The sequence below is a fragment of the Denticeps clupeoides genome, chromosome 11, assembly GCF_900700375.1.
Source record: "Denticeps clupeoides chromosome 11, fDenClu1.1, whole genome shotgun sequence".
NCBI classification, from domain to species: Eukaryota; Metazoa; Chordata; class Actinopteri; order Clupeiformes; family Denticipitidae; genus Denticeps; species Denticeps clupeoides.
The window spans coordinates 1,938,873-1,960,494 of NC_041717.1; the positions used below are offsets into that span (position 1 = coordinate 1,938,873).

At 43.0% G+C, this 21,622-nt stretch overlaps 3 protein-coding genes across 4 annotated transcripts in view; all 3 read right to left on the reverse strand.

Moving 5' to 3' along the window:
* col27a1b (collagen, type XXVII, alpha 1b) overlaps positions 1–2,114 on the reverse strand; it is a 52,006-nt gene extending 49,892 nt beyond the window's left edge. The window contains exon 1 of one of the 2 annotated variants that reach the window (XM_028995564.1): positions 1,409–2,114. In XM_028995564.1, the coding sequence (XP_028851397.1) occupies positions 1,409–1,461 (53 nt within the window). In that variant the 5' untranslated portion in view covers positions 1,462–2,114. The remainder of the gene's footprint in view (positions 1–1,408) is intronic. The other variant, XM_028995565.1, reaches the window with a different exon arrangement.
* A 10,678-nt stretch (positions 2,115–12,792) lies between these two features.
* Positions 12,793–16,210, reverse strand: LOC114799593 (nucleotide-binding oligomerization domain-containing protein 2). Its single transcript, XM_028996372.1, has 4 exons — positions 15,577–16,210; positions 15,407–15,486; positions 13,624–13,847; positions 12,793–13,393 (listed from the first exon to the last, which is right to left on the reverse strand). Exons 1-4 carry the CDS (start codon positions 15,698–15,700, stop codon positions 12,793–12,795), a joined length of 1,029 nt encoding a protein of 342 aa, XP_028852205.1. The 5' UTR covers positions 15,701–16,210.
* Positions 16,211–16,346: 136 nt separating this feature from the next.
* LOC114799595 (uncharacterized) lies at positions 16,347–20,071 on the reverse strand. Its single transcript, XM_028996373.1, has 8 exons — positions 19,947–20,071; positions 19,255–19,376; positions 18,914–19,045; positions 18,401–18,559; positions 17,996–18,167; positions 17,116–17,299; positions 16,983–17,035; positions 16,347–16,771 (listed from the first exon to the last, which is right to left on the reverse strand). Exons 1-8 carry the CDS (start codon positions 19,978–19,980, stop codon positions 16,347–16,349), a joined length of 1,281 nt encoding a protein of 426 aa, XP_028852206.1. The 5' UTR covers positions 19,981–20,071.
* Positions 20,072–21,622: the final 1,551 nt, after the last annotated feature.

Below are 21,622 nucleotides of genomic sequence, written 5' to 3' on the forward strand. Positions count from 1 at the left end.
TTAATAAGATACGTGTTAATTAGCTTATTGGGATTATAGGGGGTTTGGCAATAAGTCAGAGGTGTCAAGAGGACCAGAAACAAAACCAAAAAAACAAATGGAGTAAACAGGAAAAATGTGGGCAGAGAAAATTTCCACAGCCCCACGCTGACACATTTTCCAGCCACTGAGGCACACATCACCTGAGGCACACACCCCATCTCTCACAGAGCGCTGTATTGAGCACCACGGGACACATGGCGGCGGCAGCAGGCTGAGTTACAGGCAACATCTCAGCAGGAGCTCAGACGTCGGCCCAGCCAGCTCACTTTTCCAGCCCCGTCCAGACTAGCTGATTGAAAATGCAGAAGCCAGCGGTGATGTCTGCTCTGAGTTTCTCGTCCCACAGCAACGAAAGGTATAATGTGGGCATGCTCATAACATCATCATTAAAAAACCCCACTAAAAAGCGCCTACTTGAATGGGTAGGAGCAGATCTTGTCCAGACATTGCAAATATTAATATCTGTTGGCATTATCACAAAATGCTTTTTAAACATGTTCACATGTTTACATTTACATTTACGGCATTTATCAGACGCCCTTATCCAGAGCGACTTACAATCAGTAGTTACAGGGACAGTCTCCCTGGAGCAACTTAGGGTTAAGTGTCTTGCTCAGGGACACAATGGTAGTAAGCGGGATTTGAACCTGGGTCTTCTGGTTCATAGGCGAGTGTGTTACCCACTAGGCTACTACCACCCACATGTTCCTTTTTCCTCCTTGTTCAGCTGCATATAATGCAAGCATGCCTGTAATATATTCAATAATTGTTTTCTACATATTCTCCTGTTACTAATGAGGTCCAGGTTTTGCGACATGTGCTCCTCAAGCTGCGCGTGACGTCACCGTAAGTGACAGCGGAGCCCTCGTGCGCGTCGCCGCGTCCGTGCGCGCCACGCTCCGCATCTGGCGGGTTACAGGTCTGCTCCGTTATTACTGTCGCTCCCGTGTACTTTTCACGTATATGGTATATGAGGAGTCATTGTCGATTATAAAATTACTGTATTTGTGCAACTGTCCCCACATGCACGTGAATGAAATGTATAAAAAACAAAGTGACGCGAGTAAGGACCGTACAAGTGCCTGCTGTGTGTGTGTGTGTGTGTGTGTGATATCTCCCCAGACGCGTCCTGCGTTCGCGTGTTTTACGCGCCAGTGACGTCGACTCGGACTGTTGTGTCGGGACGTTTCCACGCGAAAAAAGCAGCTTGGCACCCGGTACTTCATTCATTTGTAATGTCCCGGTGACAAGTTTGCACTCCAGGACCCCTCGTGGAAAAAAGTTCGCACTCAAGGACCCCTCGTGGAAAAAAAAAAAGTTTCCACGGCACCGTTAATGGCCGCGTATTGTGCGTTTTTCTACTCACCCCCCGACTCCAGCTGCTTTGAATTTGGAGTTCGGGACATTGTCCGGCTCCATCGCGGTTACTTCATTCTCCCGAGTGTTCGCTGGGGTCAAGACATGGGTCGCTGGTGCGAATCATTTCCACTCCGGACGCTCGGATTGTCGCGGTCGCCCTGCGGGACGTATTTCCTCTCCGGAGCCGAGCTACGGCGCTCCTCCGTCGGTACGATCCCATGTGCAGAAGAAGTTCCTCTCCCCGCCGCGACGCAACACCGGCGGCCGCGGGTCCTGCCGGAGTGGGGGGCAGAGCTCGAGTGGAGGAGCACGCCTCCTGCCCCTGTCGCCCGGAGCCGACTTCCAGGGAACGCGGCGACGTGTTTGTAAGTTGACACGACGTCCCCGCTGGAAGGAGTGTCCTCCGTCCCCGCGTGCTGCCGGGGACAGGATGAAGACCCCTTGAGCTCAGAACGTGCAAGTGCTCCCCACTTCCGAGCGGATTCCTTTCACGCTGACATCTCCACGAGCTTGCCAGCACCTGCAGACCTTTGCCATGGATGACCAAGAGCAAAGCTGGACTACGAACTGGCCATCTCAGAAGAGAAAAGCTTGAGTGGGTCTCGTTCGTATCTCTCGCCCGTTTCGTCGACGAAGATCACTCTGGCTCCAAATCATGGAACCGGTGGCCTGTCACTTGGACCGGGGCAGCGCTGGTACAGTCTTCTGCTGTGAAATTCCTCCTCCCAATAAAGTCCGCATTGACCCGCCCTCAACAAACACTCTGTGACCGAGTCCAGCTGGGCCCAACAGAGCATCGATTCAAGTCCAGTGCAACTGGATCCTTCCAACGTGAACACAGAGTTCTCAGAGACCCTCACTCACAAATTTGAATAGGGGTTTTTTGCTCACCGCTACTGTTATTGCCTTGGGTCCTCGGTAACAGTGTTTTAGTGTTATGACGTTTCATTCTCTTTTGGAGATTATATGGGGTTCGGGTTCGTGGAGACGAAGCTCAGGGGTATTGTGTTTATTTGAATCAGAGTACAATTCACTGTACAGGCACGTCAAGAAACCAACTAGTTCCACCAAACATCACTTTTTCATTGAGGGTCTCAGCATTTGAAGGACTGGAAAGAAAGTTCACTAATAGAAATGTCAGCCTGCTTTTGGGCAGCCAGTTTTTTAACCAGTTGCAGGTGTTCTCTCGGTTTTATTTATTATTATTCTAGACCACGGGACGGTTATGGGAATCAGATGGTCTTTAGGCCTTCATGTTACAGTGGATATTACAGGTCCCGTGTTTACAGGAAATTGGAAGATTTTGGACCAAACAGGAGCAATGTGGGCCGGAACTCTATCCAATTAATCAGAAACCAGGAGCTGCCATGAATATCTCATGTATTATTCTCTCATTGATTATTCATAGCTATTGTATCAGTCTCTTTAAGATTGGAACAATTTCTGGGACTGTCATCGGGGCCTTGTTCAAAGTGGAAGGGGCCTCTGAGACCAAGGACCAAGGAGTCTATGGAGCATCAGTAGGACCCACTGACGGGCTCTAATTAGCATCGAGCATGCACCAAATGCACGTAAATAGTAAATGTCATGCAGAAATTCACTTTCACAAGTTCTGAACACCGTGTCTTTATTGCTTGGTGCCTAATTCAGTGACTTCGCTTTGGCCATGGGATACTGCATCTACCTAAAATTAATCTGCAAACCACTATGTTGCTCGCAGGATAATAATTGACATTGGGGTCATTTGCCATTGGCCAGTTGGTGAAATGTACAACCAATTGGTCCAAATGCTTGACCGACTCCTGTCTTGGCTCAAACTGGGGCAGTAGATGCTTCATTGAAGCCAGGTGTGGAACGAAACGTGCAGGACTGGAAAATGGAAGACCTGGGCTACGAGTGGGCATTTTGGCATCTGCTCCGATGACGTCCTAGTTACAGTTACATGTACGTTTTAAAGATGTACTGTGTATACCTTCCAACTGTGAGGAGAACTGCACAAGAGAGGTGCAAATAAATGCATGAAAATAGTAAAGTACGAAAACAATCCTGCACTGGAAAAATGTCAGTTTAAAAGCAGGTAGAACATCTTAAAGATCGTGGTTTGTGTAAAGATTGTTTGTGCATTGACAATTAGACAAATGTAGGGTCATCCGTCTTATAAAGTAACAGCAGGTAGCATTGGATGGAGCCGATGCCTCTTATTAGAAAGCTCTTTTATAATGTTTGCTGAAACATTTGTTCAATAAATTGCTTTTGAAATTATACTATTTGGGAGCAGGAGAGCAAGGTGTCTCAGTGTAGAATACTTATAGATTTTTTGGGGATTTTTTTAATTTATTTTTTTTATATCTCCCCCTTGTGGTCTCCAAAAGCTATTACATCAGACTATGTTCAACAGAGGACCGGCTGAATAAATTTGAAATTGCTCATATTTGGTATTCCTAGCTTAAAGAGAGGTTTACGTATAGAACTCTAATACACATATCTTTAGCTTTATCAGAAAATAATACATCTGATGAATTGCATCCATGCATAATTAACCAGAGCAGGAACCAGAAACCGAAAAATTGCAAACATTTATGTCCTGTCCTCACAGCATGCTACTAGTTCATAATCTCAGAGACACAGAAGCCAAACTGTCATACACAGACTCTCAGAGCAGGGAACACTGACAGCAGTTCATCCCAGTATAAAGCACAAGTGGGTGTGACTCTCTCAGTAACGTCTGAATGAAGCAGCCAAACTCCAATCTCCAGGAAGCAGTGTTTACTAGCTCCTTTGAAAAAGTATCTCTCTGAGGAAATTGAATAAGAAAAAAGTCAAAGAAACATGTTTTATTATTTTATAGAAAAGAAAGATCCAAAAATATCATAATCACTGGGTTTTCAGCAAGGAAACCGTCAGATTTAGGTTGGTGAGTGCTGTGGGTGGAAATGGAATTGTCTAGAACCAGGAACAGTTCAACAGTGGCCAGTGGTCTATTAAGAAATAGTGAATTATCCATTTCATTATGTTATAGCCAATGTCGAACTGAGGTCAACCATAGGTTTGAAGAACCATAAATGTAATACGAACACCTTAATGCTATAGAAAGTGTCCAACACTGGTTTTAACCCTGCTCTATGTATCAGGTGCTTATTTCTGTGAACATAGTACATTTGAAATCATGAATTAATTATAAAAATCGAATTAATCCAATTCACAAAATGCATGGTGTCATGGTGTTAACTTGCTTTTTGGTGGAGAACTATAAAAGCCAATTGCAGTTATCAAACATGTGGACAGTTGCAGAGGAAATGCCAATATAACGCTGTGTTGGAGGGCAAAAATGTACTCAACCTCAGCACATTATATGACTCTGGATCCCAATTGCACGGAAGCATAAAGCACATCTTAAAAGTTTGAATACTGACTTAATACTGATCGAATTCCTTCATTGTCATTCCATCTGAACTGTCTGATTTGTTTAGCAAATACAGAACAGACGGTCAAGGATTCATTGCTGCGCTAGTGGCACATGGCATATGCCTGCAGTGCACATCAGAAAGTTCAAATCTGTTCACAGTCACTGAGAATTACAGCCGTCATCACAGTGCAGAAGGTCAGGAGGAGGAGAGCTTGCAAGTTAGTGTGTTCAAGGATTAGTAGATCGCTGTAAAAGAATTTTGCAGTCTTCCCTAGAGCTTAGAAGATGACATTGCATTGATAGATGTCAGGGAAGGTGTGGTTTCAGCAATAATTTAATCTTCCACGTGTGCCTGGTTCTAGTCCCGAGTAGCAGATGTTTTACCACCCAGAACTCTGTTTATCAGTGGGCCATTAGTGGGGTAGGTGAAGCATTTTAATGATTTTGACACATGATATCCAGTAGCCACCAAGAACCACTCAGTCAATTCTCTATGTTATAGGTGAAGTTTTAAAAGCCGAAATATCATTCAATGAGCAGACAAGAATTTTATTCATCAAAGGGCTAATATAACATATAACAAGGGTTAATAATATAGCAAGGGTTAATATAATTTTGCCAATCGAAATTCAAGAGCTAAAATTTTATTGCCATGTTTGGTTTGGTAATCAATGTGGTACCAAGACATCTGTAACAGAGATTGCACTTATGATGCGCAATATTGGATTGTAGAGAAAAGAGAAATAAATAGTAAATGGACCCTCATATACCACTATACAACCTTTCATTTGAAGTTTGTACCTGTCAGACTTGACTTCACATTCTTGAATGGATTTACATAAACAGTTTGAAGTCAAAAACCTTTTTCCTGATTTGCTAGCACATTAGACCTAACCAGATTAGATCTGGGCTACGACCCCAGTCCTGGCGCACAATATCAGTCCTGCAATGTCAAACAGACACTTTTCTGTCCTGCTTCTGGTGTGCCAGTTCTGGCCTGGGTAAACACAAACATGCTCGGCGTTCTTCCTAATGTAAGCAGAGACTAAACCATCACACACAAAACTCTTGTTCTTTCACTACATCCACCACATTTTTACACAGCCAAAGCAGTACCCTGAGCAAACATTCAAACAAGAATGAACTGATTATGCAGCAAATATATAATTCATATTTACACAACGGGATCCATGTACAACCTGAGACCTTTGCTTGACTCAGTATTTTGAGCTTCTTGTGTCAGCAACAGCCAGGGCATCGTGTTTACTCCTACAAAAACCTTCCGACCACTCCTCAGACAACTGTCCATTGACAAAATGGGTGGGTTCCGTCTATGCATATTAACACATTGCCATGTCAACAGAAACAGTGACGCAGAGAATCTGTGTCTGTGCCTCAGACTTTTTTTTCACCCTCAACCAAAAGGCCTTTTCTATGTTAAGTCCATGGTCCGGCCCACTCGCATGCCAATGTGAAAACCCGCGCTCGAACTAACCCTGGTTAGTCTTTGGTTTCCTAAAGTCATTCTTCTAAGCACATTTTCAGTTTCATGCTCAAACCCACTGAAATTAGAGCACCAGGAGCACAGAAAGATAATCCTACCTGTGAATACCTTCAAGAAGCAGAAACTTTTCTATTTTCTGTCTTGGCAGGCAGCTTGACAGAGTCTTGAAACACTATCTCATTTCTCACAAATCATTGATCTGCTTCCAGGAATACCAGCCCCGACTACACATCTTATCACTATAGAAACACATTAGTTGATTATAATACACTTTTGTTTTCACAGTGAGAACAAATGGGATTTTCATGCCATTCACATACATAACCACTGCCAATATAATCCACACTACTGAGTGTATATGTGAATGTGAAGTGATTGTCATTGTGAACCACTGCAGCACAGCACACGGTGACACAACGAAATATGTCCTTTGCTTTTAACCATCACCCTTGGTGAGCAGTGGGTGTGGGGACGGTGCTTTGCTCAGTGCCACCTCAGTGGCACCTGCCTTAAACTTGTACTTGACGCTGAAGTCGGCAGATTGGGAGCATTAGAAATGGACATGACTTCACAAATCTGAATTCAACAAAACTTCACTTGAACAGAGAGAACAGGTCAACAAATCTCAATCATTTGCTACATAAACATTCAAATAAACTTCCAACTGTGAAACCCGTTAGTAATGACCATGTTGGAAAGAGCTCATCAAGGGTTTGAAATCTCAATTTCACCCAAAATGCACCTTAAGTTGACCTTGTTGACCCCATCAGCAGCGATTAAAAGTGGTTTTATTGTCAAGAATTATATTGCACAATACTGCACACAAAAATACACACAGTACAGGCCAAAAGTTTGGACACACCTTCTCATTCAATGTGTTTTCTTTATTTTCATGACCATTTACGTTGGTAGATTCTCACTGAAGGCATCAAAACTATGAACTAACACATGAGTTATGTACTTAACAAAAAAAGGTGAAATAACTGAAAACATTTAAAACATTTAAATTCTAGTTGATTACTGCTTTGCACACTCTTGGCATTCTCTCGATGCGCATCAAGAGGTCGTCACCTAAAATGGTTCCAACAGTCTTGAAGGAGTTCCCAGAGGTGTTTAGCACTTGTTGGCCCCTTTGCCTTCACTCTGCGGTTCAGCTCACCCCAAACCATCTAGATTGGGTTCAGATCCGGTGACTGTGGAGGCCTGGTCTCCACTTTTTGTTAAGTACATAACTCCACATGTGTTCATTCATAGTTTTGATGCCTTCAGTGAGAATCTATCAACATAAATGGTCATGAAAATAAAGAAAACACATTGAATGAGAAGGTGTGTCCAAACTTTTTGCCTGTACTGTATATGCAAGTTTTCACTTGGTATGTGAAGGACTGAGTACTAGTCATTGTATTGGCCAAGACAGTTCTAATACAGACACACTGAGTGACTGATGAGGGTACAGGAGGCTACACAGGCCAGCCCTAGAATACAAAAGCTCCTGTATAATTTCCAACGCTGATGCATTATAACGTTCATCCACCTTTTGCTGACCCAGCAGATGTCTTATCAGGGGCGCCAGTGTCTGCTGAGGAAATTTGAATCAGAGATTTATCTCACATAAATTACGCATACCTTGTCGATAGATTATATGTATGAAAAAGCTTTGATCACTGGGGTCATCACTTTTACAAAATGTCACAGGCAGAGTATGATGCCATGTCGAGTTGTTGGAGGATTCCAGGGATGATCATCCCTGCTTTTGAATGAGGGTATTGTTAACCCTGACAGAAGCAAGCTACCTCAGTTTTGACTCTTATTAAAAAAGGTATGTTTACTTGCCCAACATTTGCCATTACTAAATTACTTGGTGCTTTAAAATATCATTTTTGACAGTACAGTACACAAAGGTAACATCTGACAGTGATTCATTCTGTACTTTTGTGGAGGCTATTTACATGTACTCTGGTACATTTCAATGTCAAATATTGTTTTACTCCATTACTTTTTCCAAAGGCCGTTGTTCCTTTATTACATTAAAAAATCTGACCTTTGAAGCGTTATATCAAATTACATTGTGTGGCTATTGACCTGCAATAGTTCAGTTTGCCAGAACAGCTATGGCCTTATTTGAGAGATTTTCTTTAAGTTCTAGAAAAGAAGAAGGACTCTTTTACTTTCAAATGCATTTTGTGCCTGCCTCAGTCCCATACTTTTGTCTTACAATAATTCACCATGTATTCTAAGGAAACACTTAGAGGTACGATTTAATTCCTGATGGAAATTTCTGATGGCTAGTTAGCTAGACATGTTGGGAAATGCGGCTACCCATAACGGCAGTAGCAGGCTAAAGCTATTTTACGCATTTCAATTTGATGGCTGTGTTAGTTGTTTAAGTCTCTGACATGTTTCATAATATGTGATAAAAAGTGATAAGTGATTTTAACTTTTCATGATGAAAAATCAAATCTATTATCATGAACAGTATAATGCTAAAACAAAATGGCAATTGGAGTGGAGTTATGCTTGTATCCAGCTGCATTCTCAGATTATTAAGACGATCTCAGGTGAGTCGATTAGTGGCACTGAAACATGTCCGATGTGGCCGTGCATAAAGGCCGCAGTTGTCGCACAATTCACACCCTCTGTCTCTGTAGTGGAGAAAATGTGCATTTTCAATTTTTTCCTCATTAATGTACACACATGTAACATATGATAACTGAAATATTTGCTCAGTATTTAGTAGACGCACCATTTTGATTTAATACAGTCATGAGTCTTTTTGGGAAAGATGAAACAAGTTTTTTATACCTTGATTTGGGGATCCTCTGCCTTTCCTCTCCAGTTCTGGCAGGTTGGATGGTAAACGTTGGTGGACAGCCATATTTAGGTCTCTCCAGAGATGCTCAATTGGGTTTAAGTCAGGGCTCTGGCTGGGCCATTCAAGAACAGTCACGGAGTTGTGGTGAAGCCACTCCTTCATTATTTTAGCTGTGTGTTTAGGGTTGTTGTCTTCTTGAAAGGTAAATCTTGTGCCCAGTCTGAGGTCCTGAGCTCTCTGGAGAAGGTTTTTGTCCATGATATCCCTGTACTTGGATGCATTCATATTTCCCTCTATTGCAACCAGTTGTCCCGTCCCTGAAGCTTCAAAACAGCCCACAGCATGATGCTGCCACCACCATGCTTCACTGTTGGGACTGTACTGGACACGTGATGAGCAGTGCTTGGCTTTCTCCACACATACCTCCTAGAACTTTTTGGCCTTAATTCGACCTCATCAGATCAATGAGATGGCTTCTCACCATCTTGGTATCCTTGGAGTTTTTTAACAAACTCCATGCAGGCTTTCATGTGTCTTGCACTGAGGAGAGGCTTCCATCAGGCCACTCTGCCATAAAGCCCCGACTGGTGGAGGGCTGCAGAGATGGTTGACTCCCTACAATTTTCTCCCATCTCCCGACTGCATCTCTGGAGCTCAGCCGCAGTGATCTTTGGGTTCTTCTTTACCTCTCTCACCAAGGCTCTTCTCCACCAATAGCTCAGTTTGCCCTTATGGCCAGCTCTCAGAAGCTCTGGCATTCCCAAACATCTTCCATTTAAGGATTATGGAGACCTTAAGTACAAAAGAATTTTTTTGCAACCTTGGCCAGAGCTGTCCCTTGCCACAGTCCTGTCTCAGAGCTCTTCAGGCAGTTCCTTTGACCTCATGATTCTCATTTGCTCTGACCTGCATTGTGAACTGTAAGGTCTTATATAGACGGGGGTGTGGATTTCCTAACCAAGTCCAATCAGTATAATCAAACAGAACTGGACTCTAATGAAGGTGTAGAACCATCTCAAGGATGATCAGAAGAAATGGACAGAACCTGTGTTATATGAGTGTCACAGCAAAGGTATACTAAGGACCATGTGATATTTCAGTTTTTCTTTGTTAATGAATTTTCAAAAATATCAATAATTCTGTGTTTTTCTGTCAATATGGGGTGCTGTAACAAAGAGTGAAAAATGTAAGGTGGTCTGAATACTTTCCGTACCCACTGTTTGTTTTTACTTTTATTCAGTTCATTTTTCAAAAAGCTGTCCGTATTATGGCATCTTTTTTAATTTTGCCGCACAGAGTGTACAGATTGCATTAACAGGTGATTGTGTTTGCAGTCTTTCAAATGCGTAGATCACATACTGTATATCATCTAATAAATGTTGCTTATATTATATGATTCAAGCTGTTTTATGATATAAGGATCAGCCAAAACAATGATATTGTGAATACAGTAGTAGATGAAAAACGAAATGTCCACTAAAATGTTAACTGTTATTGTACCTGTACTCTGCATTAGTGCTCAATATCGGTGAGCGCTCAGTAAGTCACACTCAGTACTAGAATTAAGTTCAGGTTACACAGGTTCAGCTTACAAATACAAAGGCAATCCTAAGCTACTACTGATTGTTAGTTGTTCTGGATAAAGGTTTTGTAATCATGTTTAAGTGCAAAATGAAACTGTCAAAAAGTATTCTAATATTAAAGGCTTGGTAAAGCCCATTGAGTACATTTTTGCAGTGTTGTCGCCTTGTCATATGAGCTTCACCTGTGACTAATAATGGATCCATTAGGTCTCAGGTGTGTATAAAAAGACCCCCAGTACACTAGACCTTCACATCAACTGCAACTAGACCTCTGCAAACATGCCTAACATTCACCCTGAGACTAAAGTGTTGATTATCAAGAGGCTGAAGACCAGATCCACTGCTGATATGGCAGACACCTTCAATGTGTCTCAGCGTCAAGTACAGAGGATAAAAAAATATTTGAATAGACTGGAGACATTTTTTGACAAGCATATGTCAGGCAGACCCCGCAAGACAACTGCTTGAGAGGACCGTTTGTTGGCTCAAATATCCAAGGCCAGCCCATTTTAAACTGCAGCAGAGCTCCACGAGACCTGGTCACCTGAAGTCCCTGTGTCAACCAGAACAGTTTGTCAGATTCTGTCTCGAAATGGCCTCCATGGTCAAATCAGTGCCCAGGAGCCAGCACTAAACAAAAGATTCCAATCAGTGCCCAGCCTGCCAAAAGGATGGATGCTGGAAAAGTGGCAGAAGGTGGGTTTTTCAGATTAATCTTCTGTTGAATTACACCACAGTTGCCGCAAATATTGCAGGAGACCTACTGGAGACCGCATGAATCCGAGATTCACCCAGAAAATAGTGAAGTTTGGTGACGGAAAAATCTGGGGTCTGGGGTTACATCCATTATGGGGGTGTGTGAGAGATCTGCAGTGTGGAAGGCAACATCAATAGTATAAAATAGTATAAATGACAAGACTTTTTAAGTGAAGTGATTGTCACATGTGATACACAGCAGCACAGCACACGGTGCACACAGTGAAATTTGTCCTCTGCATTTAACCCATCACCCTGAGTGAGCAGTGGGCAGCCATGACCGGCGCCCGGGGAGCAGTGTGTGGGGACGGTGCTTTGCTCAGTGGCACCTCAGTGATACCTTGGCGGATCGGGATTCGAACCGGCAACCTTCTGATTACGGGGTCGCTTCCTTAACCGCTAGGCCACCACTGTCAGGGACTGTATATAAACAGATCACTAGATCATAAAATGTCTACATTACATACACAGCCTATATGAACAATCAGTTTCATTCAGTTTTTTGGTATTTGCATGGTTTTATTTTGAGTCTGCAATAAAACATTACAAACTATGTGTGTATGATTGCTTTTGCAAATATATATATGTATATATGTATTTGCAAAACCGATAATTCTCTGAACATCCTGCCAAAGGGTCCGCATAAAACCTCAACCCAGATCAACTGAATGAACATATAGTGTCGTGATTTATGAGCATAGTGTTTCTGTCACTTTATGATTAGTCCACAGAGGAAAGTCTTAAAACTTAATATTATTCTAATTCCTGTTTGCTTATGCTCCAAGGAGACTTGAAATGGAAAAATGTAACAATCTGAACAGCTCTCCAAACCCAACAAAATAAGTGGCACATTGTGAAAGCTTTCTGTAACCTATGCCATACCATGAACTGCCAAGCTAAATTGAATATCTGCATCTCTGCCTTCAATGTCAGTGAAGAGATTGACCACCCCACAACGCTGTCATTTTTTAAGCATAGATTTTGAAGTCTTTTACTGTCGCAACTGTATTTGAACTTGACTAAAAGCCATTCATTCTGAATGACCAAAGCCACCCACGTGGAGGTCTCTGAGTTTTCCATTTCCCCGCTCAGTCCCTGGAAGCTTGGTACTGTAAAGTGCACTGTTCAGTTGTTTAGACTAAACACATTCTGTCCTGAGTCAGTTTCCACACTTTGCTCCGAACGAGTGTGGTCAGGAAAAAGTGGTCAGGAATGTTGAACCAACTTCAAATGTTAGGGATGCAAATAAAAAGAGGAGGAAAGATAAATTATTGTTTAGCTTTGGCTATTAGTCCTCTGCAGAGACGTGTGTATAGCTGCAGACTTGTGTTTAGAGAGGAGCCAGTCTGTTCATCTCCTGAAGGATTTTCATCATCAGAGCTGTGGTGATGTAATTCCCCTCCTCGATGCTGAGGTGCTGAAGTGGGCTGTGCCTCCGGCTCACCAAAGCTTCCAGAATCGCATTCCCCCCAGATTCAGCAATACCGTTCCCATCCAGGTCGACTTTGCTCAGACTCATGCTTGCTTTCAGAGCTTCAGCAAAAAGTTTCACCCCGTGGTCCCCTAGGCCACATTCGTCTAAAATAATGTGAGCAAGATGAGCATTTGCTTTCAGACTATCAAACAGATCCGCCCATGCTGCACCATCAGGGTCACTGGTTTGGCCCAAGCCCAGGTACTGTAGCTGGGAGTGCCGCCTCAGGTAGGTGGCCAGGACTCGCAGGCCGGCTCCGCCCATGCTGTTGCCACCCAGGTCCAGCTCCCGGAGACTGAAACCCGTGAAGGCCGGCAACTGGGGCTCTACCGTGGCCGCGGGTGTTGCTTCAGACTGTGAAGGTGCCTCAGTGGCCCAAATCGTTTTATATTGTAATTCAGCTAAACCAAGAAGCAGGGCCTGAACTCCCGAATCACCCAGCTGGTTCCCGAATATGCTGTACAAAGACAAGAAGAGTGCAGATAAATTCATCTCACAAAAGTACAGCCCATCAGATTAATCTAGGCTGCTTTTGTTCGCCAGCTTTATTTAAATGACTGCCGCTGACATGGGTGTAGATGAAAGTCATCTTAAATAAATATTCATTTATTTGGAAAGCTCATATCGCATGGTGGATCTGGAAATGTTCTCAGTTAAGACAAGAATGGAATTGACCGGGTCACTCACAAAAGGCTCTTGAGATGCGGTTTGCTCCGTATGAGCTCTAACAGAGTGTTGACTCCAGAGGGCCCAATGTGGTTGAGGTTGAGGTTGATCATGGTGACTTCCGACAAGCTGGACTTCAGAGCGTCTGCCAAGTCCTGCAAGAGCGTGTCAGTCAAACCCGTGTTCCTGAGCACCAGCTGGTCCACCTCGTCAGAGTTCTTCAGCACCTCCACCATAGCACCTAGCTTTATATGAAGGGACACATGGTGAAACATGAAGAATTGCTTATATCATTAAAGCAATAAGCATGACAATTATCACACTCTTGGGTGACACTGCTTTTATGAGGAAGGTGAGACCTGCAATTAAATAACAATATAAATCAAAATCTCATATTCAAATTATTTGAATCAGTAATTAATCCTTCTGAGGAAATCTTGTTCATGGATACAATTTTGGCTAGCAACTATGTTTTACATAAAAAACATTAAAAAAACTGTTTGGTTTAAATCTAGTTTATTTGTGAGATACAAGCACGTAATTGATCATTAGGTGTTAAAATGAACAATATGTTGACTGTAAATGCGAATCAAATGTGTCATTTTGCACATATTTTCCTGTGTTTTGTGTTGTTTATTACATATTGCATGTTGCATGATATAAACTAATACTGCATAAAATACCTTTACTTATCTACCCACAGAATAATGCAATATCATCTGTGACACTGTTTAAAATATTATTGATTTCAAACAGATTTGGTAACATAATCTCCAGTCGTATCACCGAGGCATTTGTTGTTTGTCTGTGAAGACAACTGTGGAATGTGCTGGACCGCGGCTCGCCTGTGACTGCCGATGGATTTATGCAGCCAGACAGGCCTTTTGTCCTGAATATACAGGTCACCTTTGTAAGAGCGTGTGGAATTTTTTAAGAGCTCTCCATCAGATGATCAGATGACGCCAAGGAGTCCTTCATTCATTGAGGGTGGAGCTCAGGAAGATTTCTGGATTGATGCAGTTTTTATAGTCTGTATTTTCTGACACCAAACAGTGTCTTGTATGGCATATTTCAATTAATTTAATGTGTGTGCAATTGGCAATAACTGTGCCCCAAGCTTTGGACCTAGTAATTTCATTCATTTCTCTGGTCTGCTGCTCAAAGCATATTTTTCCATTAAAGTCCATTCAAAAATGAATTGGAAATAGTCCCGTTGAAAGAAATCTTTAAACATGCTCAGACACTTTTATTTTGGTCTTTTTGTGTTAAGATTATGAAATAACTGAAATTTATACCGTGCTTTGGATCATTGTTTCTATAATGAAGAAAATGTCACAATGAATGTTAATATATATTAACAACAATAAGCATTTAAATAACAGAGCATTGAACCTGCCGATCTGTGTTTGCATGCAAGTTATTTGACAACAACGCCGATCTATAAATGGATTAAAATCCCTGCTCTCCCAATCATGCACCAGATGTTAGAATACAAATCCCACTGCGCCATGAACTGCACTGTAGAGCACTGCACACATGCAAACTCACATCTGGCAGCCTCACAGCAGAATGTAGATTTTTATATCGCCCCCTTGTGGTACACAGATCATAGTAAAGGAGACAGAATCACTCTCTCACTCACTCACTCACTTAATATCCATCACCATTATTCTTAACCAGGGTCTCGGATTCCAGTGCCTTTCCCGGGACAATGTGAGCAGGGTGCAATATGAATGTTTTTGTATTCTACACAGCTGTCTGGGCTTAGAACCTATTAGCAAAGAGATGATCATGAGGACATTACCTGTTTCTGCAGGTCTGGCTCTTTCCTGGGATCCTCTTGTGTTGTAGGTGATCCATCGGAGGCCACATTTGGCTCCAACTCTGTACACCATATCACATGAGCAGGAGTTGAGTTAGGACCAACTGACATGGCAACAATACAGAATTATTGGAGATCGAAGACATAATTACTGTGAGCAGCTTCATTGGTGCTAATCATCTCAGATGGCTCCTCCAGAGTATTGGTGCTTTTATCACAGAGACCGGTGAGGAGTTTCTTCTGTTCTGGGCACGCAGACAGCCGCAAATCATTCATGAAAAACAGCACACTTGTACCTGTGATCTCAATGTATTTCACATAAATTGCACACAGTAAGTGGCTCGGTGGTTTATAGAGAAATGTGCTTTTTTACGAGCCCCCAGGGGCTTGGAAAGAAGGTCTGTGGGCTGAGAAGGTAGGACGCCACTTTTGAAGGGGCCACTCCAAAAAGATCCACACGGCGCGTTTATTTTCCAAACAACCCCAAGCACCCTTCAGTGTGAAGCTTTTTCATTGGGCTTTACGATGAAACGATAGGCTTTGTGTAAAGCAGCTAACAGGAGTCCAGGGGGAATCTCGTCTGTGAGCCGCAGTTCTTTGCTCTCTGTTTGCTTTGAAACGCTTCTGTTTGTTTGGGACAGTGTCCAGGCCTGTGCTCATTTCAACACATTCTTCACCAAAGTCTCGTGGTCTTTTGTCATCTGATTTCTGACCCGTTCCGCTTACTAAGAGCTCTCTCGGTCTGCAATGAATCGTTTTACGGCACTATGTTGCTATGCCTTTCAATGTCTTGGAGGGACCGTTAAGGCACGAGAAACGTGTGTCAAATGAAATACGGCCTCTCGGTTTACAAGAGGCCATCTGTAAGGCAACTTCAAAAGACTCAAAGCTGGTCGCCAAACATTTCTTTCCAATCCATCTATCATCTTCTGGGCACGACGTACAGAGGATATCCACAAGCTGTGGAGGTGGAGCAACACTCACCGGCTTCTGGAGATTTACGGCCTTCCGGCGGATTCACTTTCCCTCCTGACCTGGAGCCCTGCTGAAGACCTTGAGGCTTGGACATGCTAGGACCACCTCCTGGGGGGTTTGGCTCCTTGTGGGTTTGTGAAGCCACTGACCTCTTGCTGTCCTTCTTTTGGCTCTGGTGGTCTTTTTGGCGTTTGGCTGGTCCCCTTTCTTTTGTGTTGTGAGCGATGTCCTCGCTGTCTGTGGACATGGAGATCCTGTCTGTGGGATGCGTCTTTGTCCTTCTTGCATCTCTCTCCATTCCAACAGGAACAAACAGAGGTGATGAGGTGCGGGACTCCAACACGTCTGGGTATAGATGTGGATCTATGGGTGCTGAATAAGGTTTGCAGAATATAATTACCAAGATTAAGACGATGCATGATGTGGTCAAAATTCAAAAACTGTATATACAGGTTATTTTGATAAATTTATTTTAGATTAATAAGATTAATAAGATTATGTAGTCATACATATGTGACATTTTTGTTTCAGTTTAAATCATTCTGTGCTGATGTCATACATGCATTCATTTTTTGGTACATACCCTCTTTTGGTTTTTGGACAGGTTGAACTATGCTGAGCCTTGCGTTGACACATCTGAGAAAAAATGGCACAGTATTCCTTCAAAGTAGCTTCAGCACACGTTCCTGCTGTTAAATCCGGTGCTGTTAGCTCACCTGTAGCAAGGCTTGCCTCCAGTGAGACGGCTCAGTCTGAAGCAGCTCTTCTGCCCCTGCTGGAGGCCAGGCGTGTAGCGATACTCACAGCACGAGCTGATCCTGCCTGCAATAATGCCATTCACGTAGAAGGTGGCACTGAATGGGTACGCCAGGTGCCTCTGGGAAATGAACTGGAACTGTTCTGCATGAATTAAACAAAAACAGATAAAGAAAATGACAAAGGTCAGAAATGTCATGTCTGAGTACAGACCACCCTGAGAAACTAACCTTTCCATTTTATTTTAATGTGAAGGTGAAGTGATTGTCATTGTGATACGCAGTAGCACAGCACACGGTGCACACAGTGAAAATTGTCCTCTGCATTTAACTATCACCCTGAGTGAGCAGTGGGCAGCCATGACAGGCGCCCGGGGAACAGTGTGTGGGGACGGTGCTTCGCTCAGTGTCACCTCAGTGGCACCTTAGCGGATCAGAACCGGCAACCTTCTGATTACGGGGCCACTTCCTTAACCGCTAGGCCACCACTGCCCATGTAATCACTGTCATGGCTGCCCACTGCTCACTAGGGGTGAATACAGGGGACACATTTTGTCGGCCCACTGTGTGCTGTGCTGCAGTGTTTCACAATGACTTTCACTTCATCAAGGTTTGTTGTTGCATAAAAGTGTTTTTTCAAAAGCAACAGCTTTTATCATACAGAAGAACCATTAAAATCTTTTTGTATTGTCTGGAGAATACAGTTATTTACATTAGCAATATAGCGTTTTTGTGTTACATATCACAATGGTAACATGTTTCCCTCCACTCCATGACTCCCTGACCTGTAATGTACCTCACTGAATATATGGATATGTCATAAATGTGAAGCTTAGCCTACCACCAGGTCGGACCGGTCCCTTAAATACGCAGATGTTCTCTCCCCCACAGATCTGCTGGAGCACCTTCATCTCGTCCAGGGAAGTCCCGCTGAATTTCTGCCCCAAGTAGGTCATGGTCACCATGACGTTTGACCTGCTGGAGCTAGAGATCTTTTGTGTCCTGGCAGGTCCCTAATGACAGATCCATGCATCATGTATTCATGTTGTATCTTGTTCACTTGTTACTGCCTACTGGCCATTATTATCAGAGTTAATATCATATAATAATATAATATATAATAATATAAGATATTTTTATAAAGAGCATTGTCTATGACATATCTGGTGTAGAAATTCAACATGCAGTCTGCCTGTGTGGTTTTATTGGAGCCCTGAAGTAGTTGAGGTTGAGCATAACCTCTCACCTGCGTGCTGCAGTCCGAGCTCCTATGTGAAAGGATAGAGGAGACGGAACCCCGCCTTCTGCTGTACAGATACGGGCAGGACTGACTCAGTGGTCCTCTAACCAGCTTCCCAGTGATCCTTGGCAGGTACAAGTCACCGACTTTTCCGGGCAGAATAGTCTGCTCGTACAATACAATTCGATCAGGAGTTAACATCTTATTAGAAAGCACCAAAACTATATTTATTTGCGCATATATTTTTAGAGCAATGAATCCAATTGAAACACTTGAAATCAATAATGAATTGTTTTGTCCATATAATGTAGATAACAATCCCATTTCCAGCATCCCACTACCACTGTTACTTCAGGTTAAAAAATTGTCCCTCAGCCTCAGCTGTAGTCGTGATCTGTGTGGTCACTTTTTGAAAAAGAACAGTGATCAATGGTGTCTGACAAACTGTGCAGAACAGTTGTATTGAATAAATTGGCCAAGGAGTGAAGGTACATGGTGTGTGTGTTTCTGCTACTCTACCTTCCTGCTCTGCATGGCAGGGGAGGCGTCCTGCAGGAGGAGGTTGGCCCGGTCTGTAATTAAGCTGTCAACCAAAGGCAGACGACACGTGGGTCTGCGGCTCCTTTCTCCTCTTCCGATCAGAGACTGGGTCTGTTTTTACACCACGTGGTCCAGAAAGAGAGACACACAATTCATTGCTGTGAATGTGAACAGTCGTACGGGTCCAGCGTCAACCGGTGGTGCAAATGCTCTGTGTTTACAGTGAGTTACAGTTAATGTCGGCTTGTACGTGAAAAGGAAGGCAAATTAAAACATTGTCCCCTCCAAACCCCCAATGAAACAAGAACCCAAGAAGACACCTCCACATTGTTGCCGTTGATTTGGGGTATCTTGTGACACAGATCCCGAGCGATGGTCTGGCTGATCTTTCGGACGCGTCTCAGTGACTGTTGCTCATACGTGTCCATCCCTGCTCGTCCCCCTGTGTAAAAAGAAGCCACCTCAGCGCACTCTGTCATTTACACCCTCATCTGGTTACGCTGCTAACAGAGAGGAATGAAAATGGAACGACGTATCATATGCATCTAAAGTATAGTTCTCTTCCATGGCAGTGTCAGAAAGCAGAAACTGTTATCCATTCTTTCTCATTTTCTGTTGAGCTTTTACTTTTGTTTCAATAATTTTTTTTTTACATATTTATTAACACATTTAGTCATGCTTAAATGTTTTTTAATGTTTATCTTTTTTACATGCATGCTATTTTAGCTTTTTATTACATTACCTCAAGTGTGTTATTTCTTTGTTCTTATTGGAAACTTTTGATGGGTAGTCTATAGAATATTCAAAATTTCCACCCCCCATGTGAGTAGACATGTGAATTTGTATTTACTGTTGTTGTATATTTTGAGGATTTATGAATTTCATTTCAATTTAGCCTTCGCTGTTTTTTTTGCCCAGCCAATGGTGAATGATCATTTGACCTTCATGACTCCCAGAAGAACTCTCTTCTACAGACACATACCCAAGTGAAAAAAACAAAAAAGGCTCTTACCGGCACTCTTTTTGTGTGTAGATTTTTCTTGCATTTAAAAGTCCGGGGTGGGGCGGTGGTCGGACACAGTCGGTCTATTGTTGATCTTGTGATCTCCTCACGCCAAGCTGACACCCGAGATGCAGACCAGCCCTGCCCAACTTCGCCGGTTGCTCATGCATCTTTAAAATGCCTTGTCTTACTGTCCCAAGATGACTGCCGGTGCCCTCTTTCTGTGGCCAGGAGTCACGCTCCCATGTTCAAGGCTGGAACTTTGATCTGGCCGAAGGTTTGACAGAAAGGCTGATCTGAAACCTTCTTTTGCAGCTAAATATTTGAATGACTGACTTCCTGGCCCAACCAAAGCCTTCTTTTATTCTTCTCTTTTGTTTTCCACCCTTTTATTTTCTGATAATGCTGTAATAATAGACGGGGTTTTGGTACTGACCCCAATCTACCTGCCTATTGTAATTTCTTTTGCTGCGGCCTCATTCTGCTCCCCAGCGCCGGGAGATCTGGCTTCCTTTACCTGCCTGTCTCTGTGACTCCTTGTCTTATTACCATCTTGAGCTGCCGAGAACTTGATTGTGCCGTACAGCCTCAGGCTCACTTACCCAGGCTGCGTATCACTTTGTGCAGAGTCTGTTCTGAGCCAGAGCTCTGCAGAGCAAGCTGCATAATGCCTGTTGTATCTAGTTGCTTTTTCCACTGGTGTGCACAAGTCGGGTCTGTCTCAACACAGAAGTGCTGCTTTATTCCGAGACCTGTTGATGTTTTCGTTTTATTCCTGTTTCAGTGGCACTGCAGGGTTCAGGATGTTTTCTCGCTCTCTCTCGCTGCTTTTTTCTTTTTTTAAGCACCTGGAATGGTGAAGAGTACAGTTCCGCTCAGCAGGGCTGAGGATTATTTTCACTCGCCATTCACATAAGCAGCGGCTGATCAGAAAAAAACAACACTCCAGACAAGTTTGAGTTTGTATTATATACACTTCAGGGTGATTATTGATCTAAACGGAACCTGAAGTTCTCTTGGTGGATGTCTGGATTTACAAAATACTTATAAAAGGTTAAGGGAGGTGAAATGAAAGGGTATTCTCTGCTTTGGAATATGAAGCTTGAAGTACCACTCAGTTACCAGCAGAGTCTGCTAGGCACCATGCTTTAGCTCCATCAGAAGCTCCAGCCTCCTGATGCGGCTCATTGCATCATAAGGATGTCAGAAAGCATGCGTGACATTTAATGTTTGTCTTATAACACTGTATGTAAAGGTTTCATAGAAACGCTGTCCATCTTTGTTTCTGTCTCTCCTGGAAAGGTTGGAATCTAGACTTTGTAGGGACTTCGGTTGGACTCGGTTGTGTTGGACTAACAATTGTGTGGTGCATATCAAAGGTAGTTTGTGTTTTGTGCAGTATAATAAAGTGTTTCATTAGCTTGCTATCAGTGATAGTTTCAGGTTACCTCTGAGGTGTAAATTAGAGGGCAGGGCTTAGTGATGTATGGTGAAGGTCACGTAGTGGTATAGTAGTGAGCAGTAGCCTTTTGATCCAAACCTTGTACCTATCTCTTAATCTTTCGCTTTCACGTTCTACCTTTTACCAAACTGCCATCATGTGTCTGAAACCTATCTCAGTAACCTATCTCTTACAGGAGAACATATATACGCTGCAGAGGCTCTGTTTCCAGCAACACCATCTA

Bases quoted from the DNA above. Each gene is read 5' to 3' on its own strand.
- LOC114799593 (XM_028996372.1), bottom strand. From the start codon at position 15,700: ATGAATGATTTGCGGCTGTCTGCGTGCCCAGAACAGAAGAAACTCCTC. The intron at 15,487-15,576 runs GTAATTATGTCT...TATGGTGTACAG, and splicing joins CACCAATGAAGCTGCTCACA to AGTTGGAGCCAAATGTGGCC. The intron at 13,394-13,623 runs GTGAGTGACCCG...GTCTTTGTACAG, and splicing joins CCGCATCTCAAGAGCCTTTT to CATATTCGGGAACCAGCTGG.
- LOC114799595 (XM_028996373.1), bottom strand. From the start codon at position 19,980: ATGCAAGAAAAATCTACACACAAAAAGAGTGCCG. The intron at 19,377-19,946 runs GTAAGAGCCTTT...CTTTTTACACAG, and splicing joins TACACACAAAAAGAGTGCCG to GGGGACGAGCAGGGATGGAC. The intron at 18,168-18,400 runs GTGAGAGGTTAT...ATCTGTCATTAG, and splicing joins GCTCGGACTGCAGCACGCAG to GGACCTGCCAGGACACAAAA.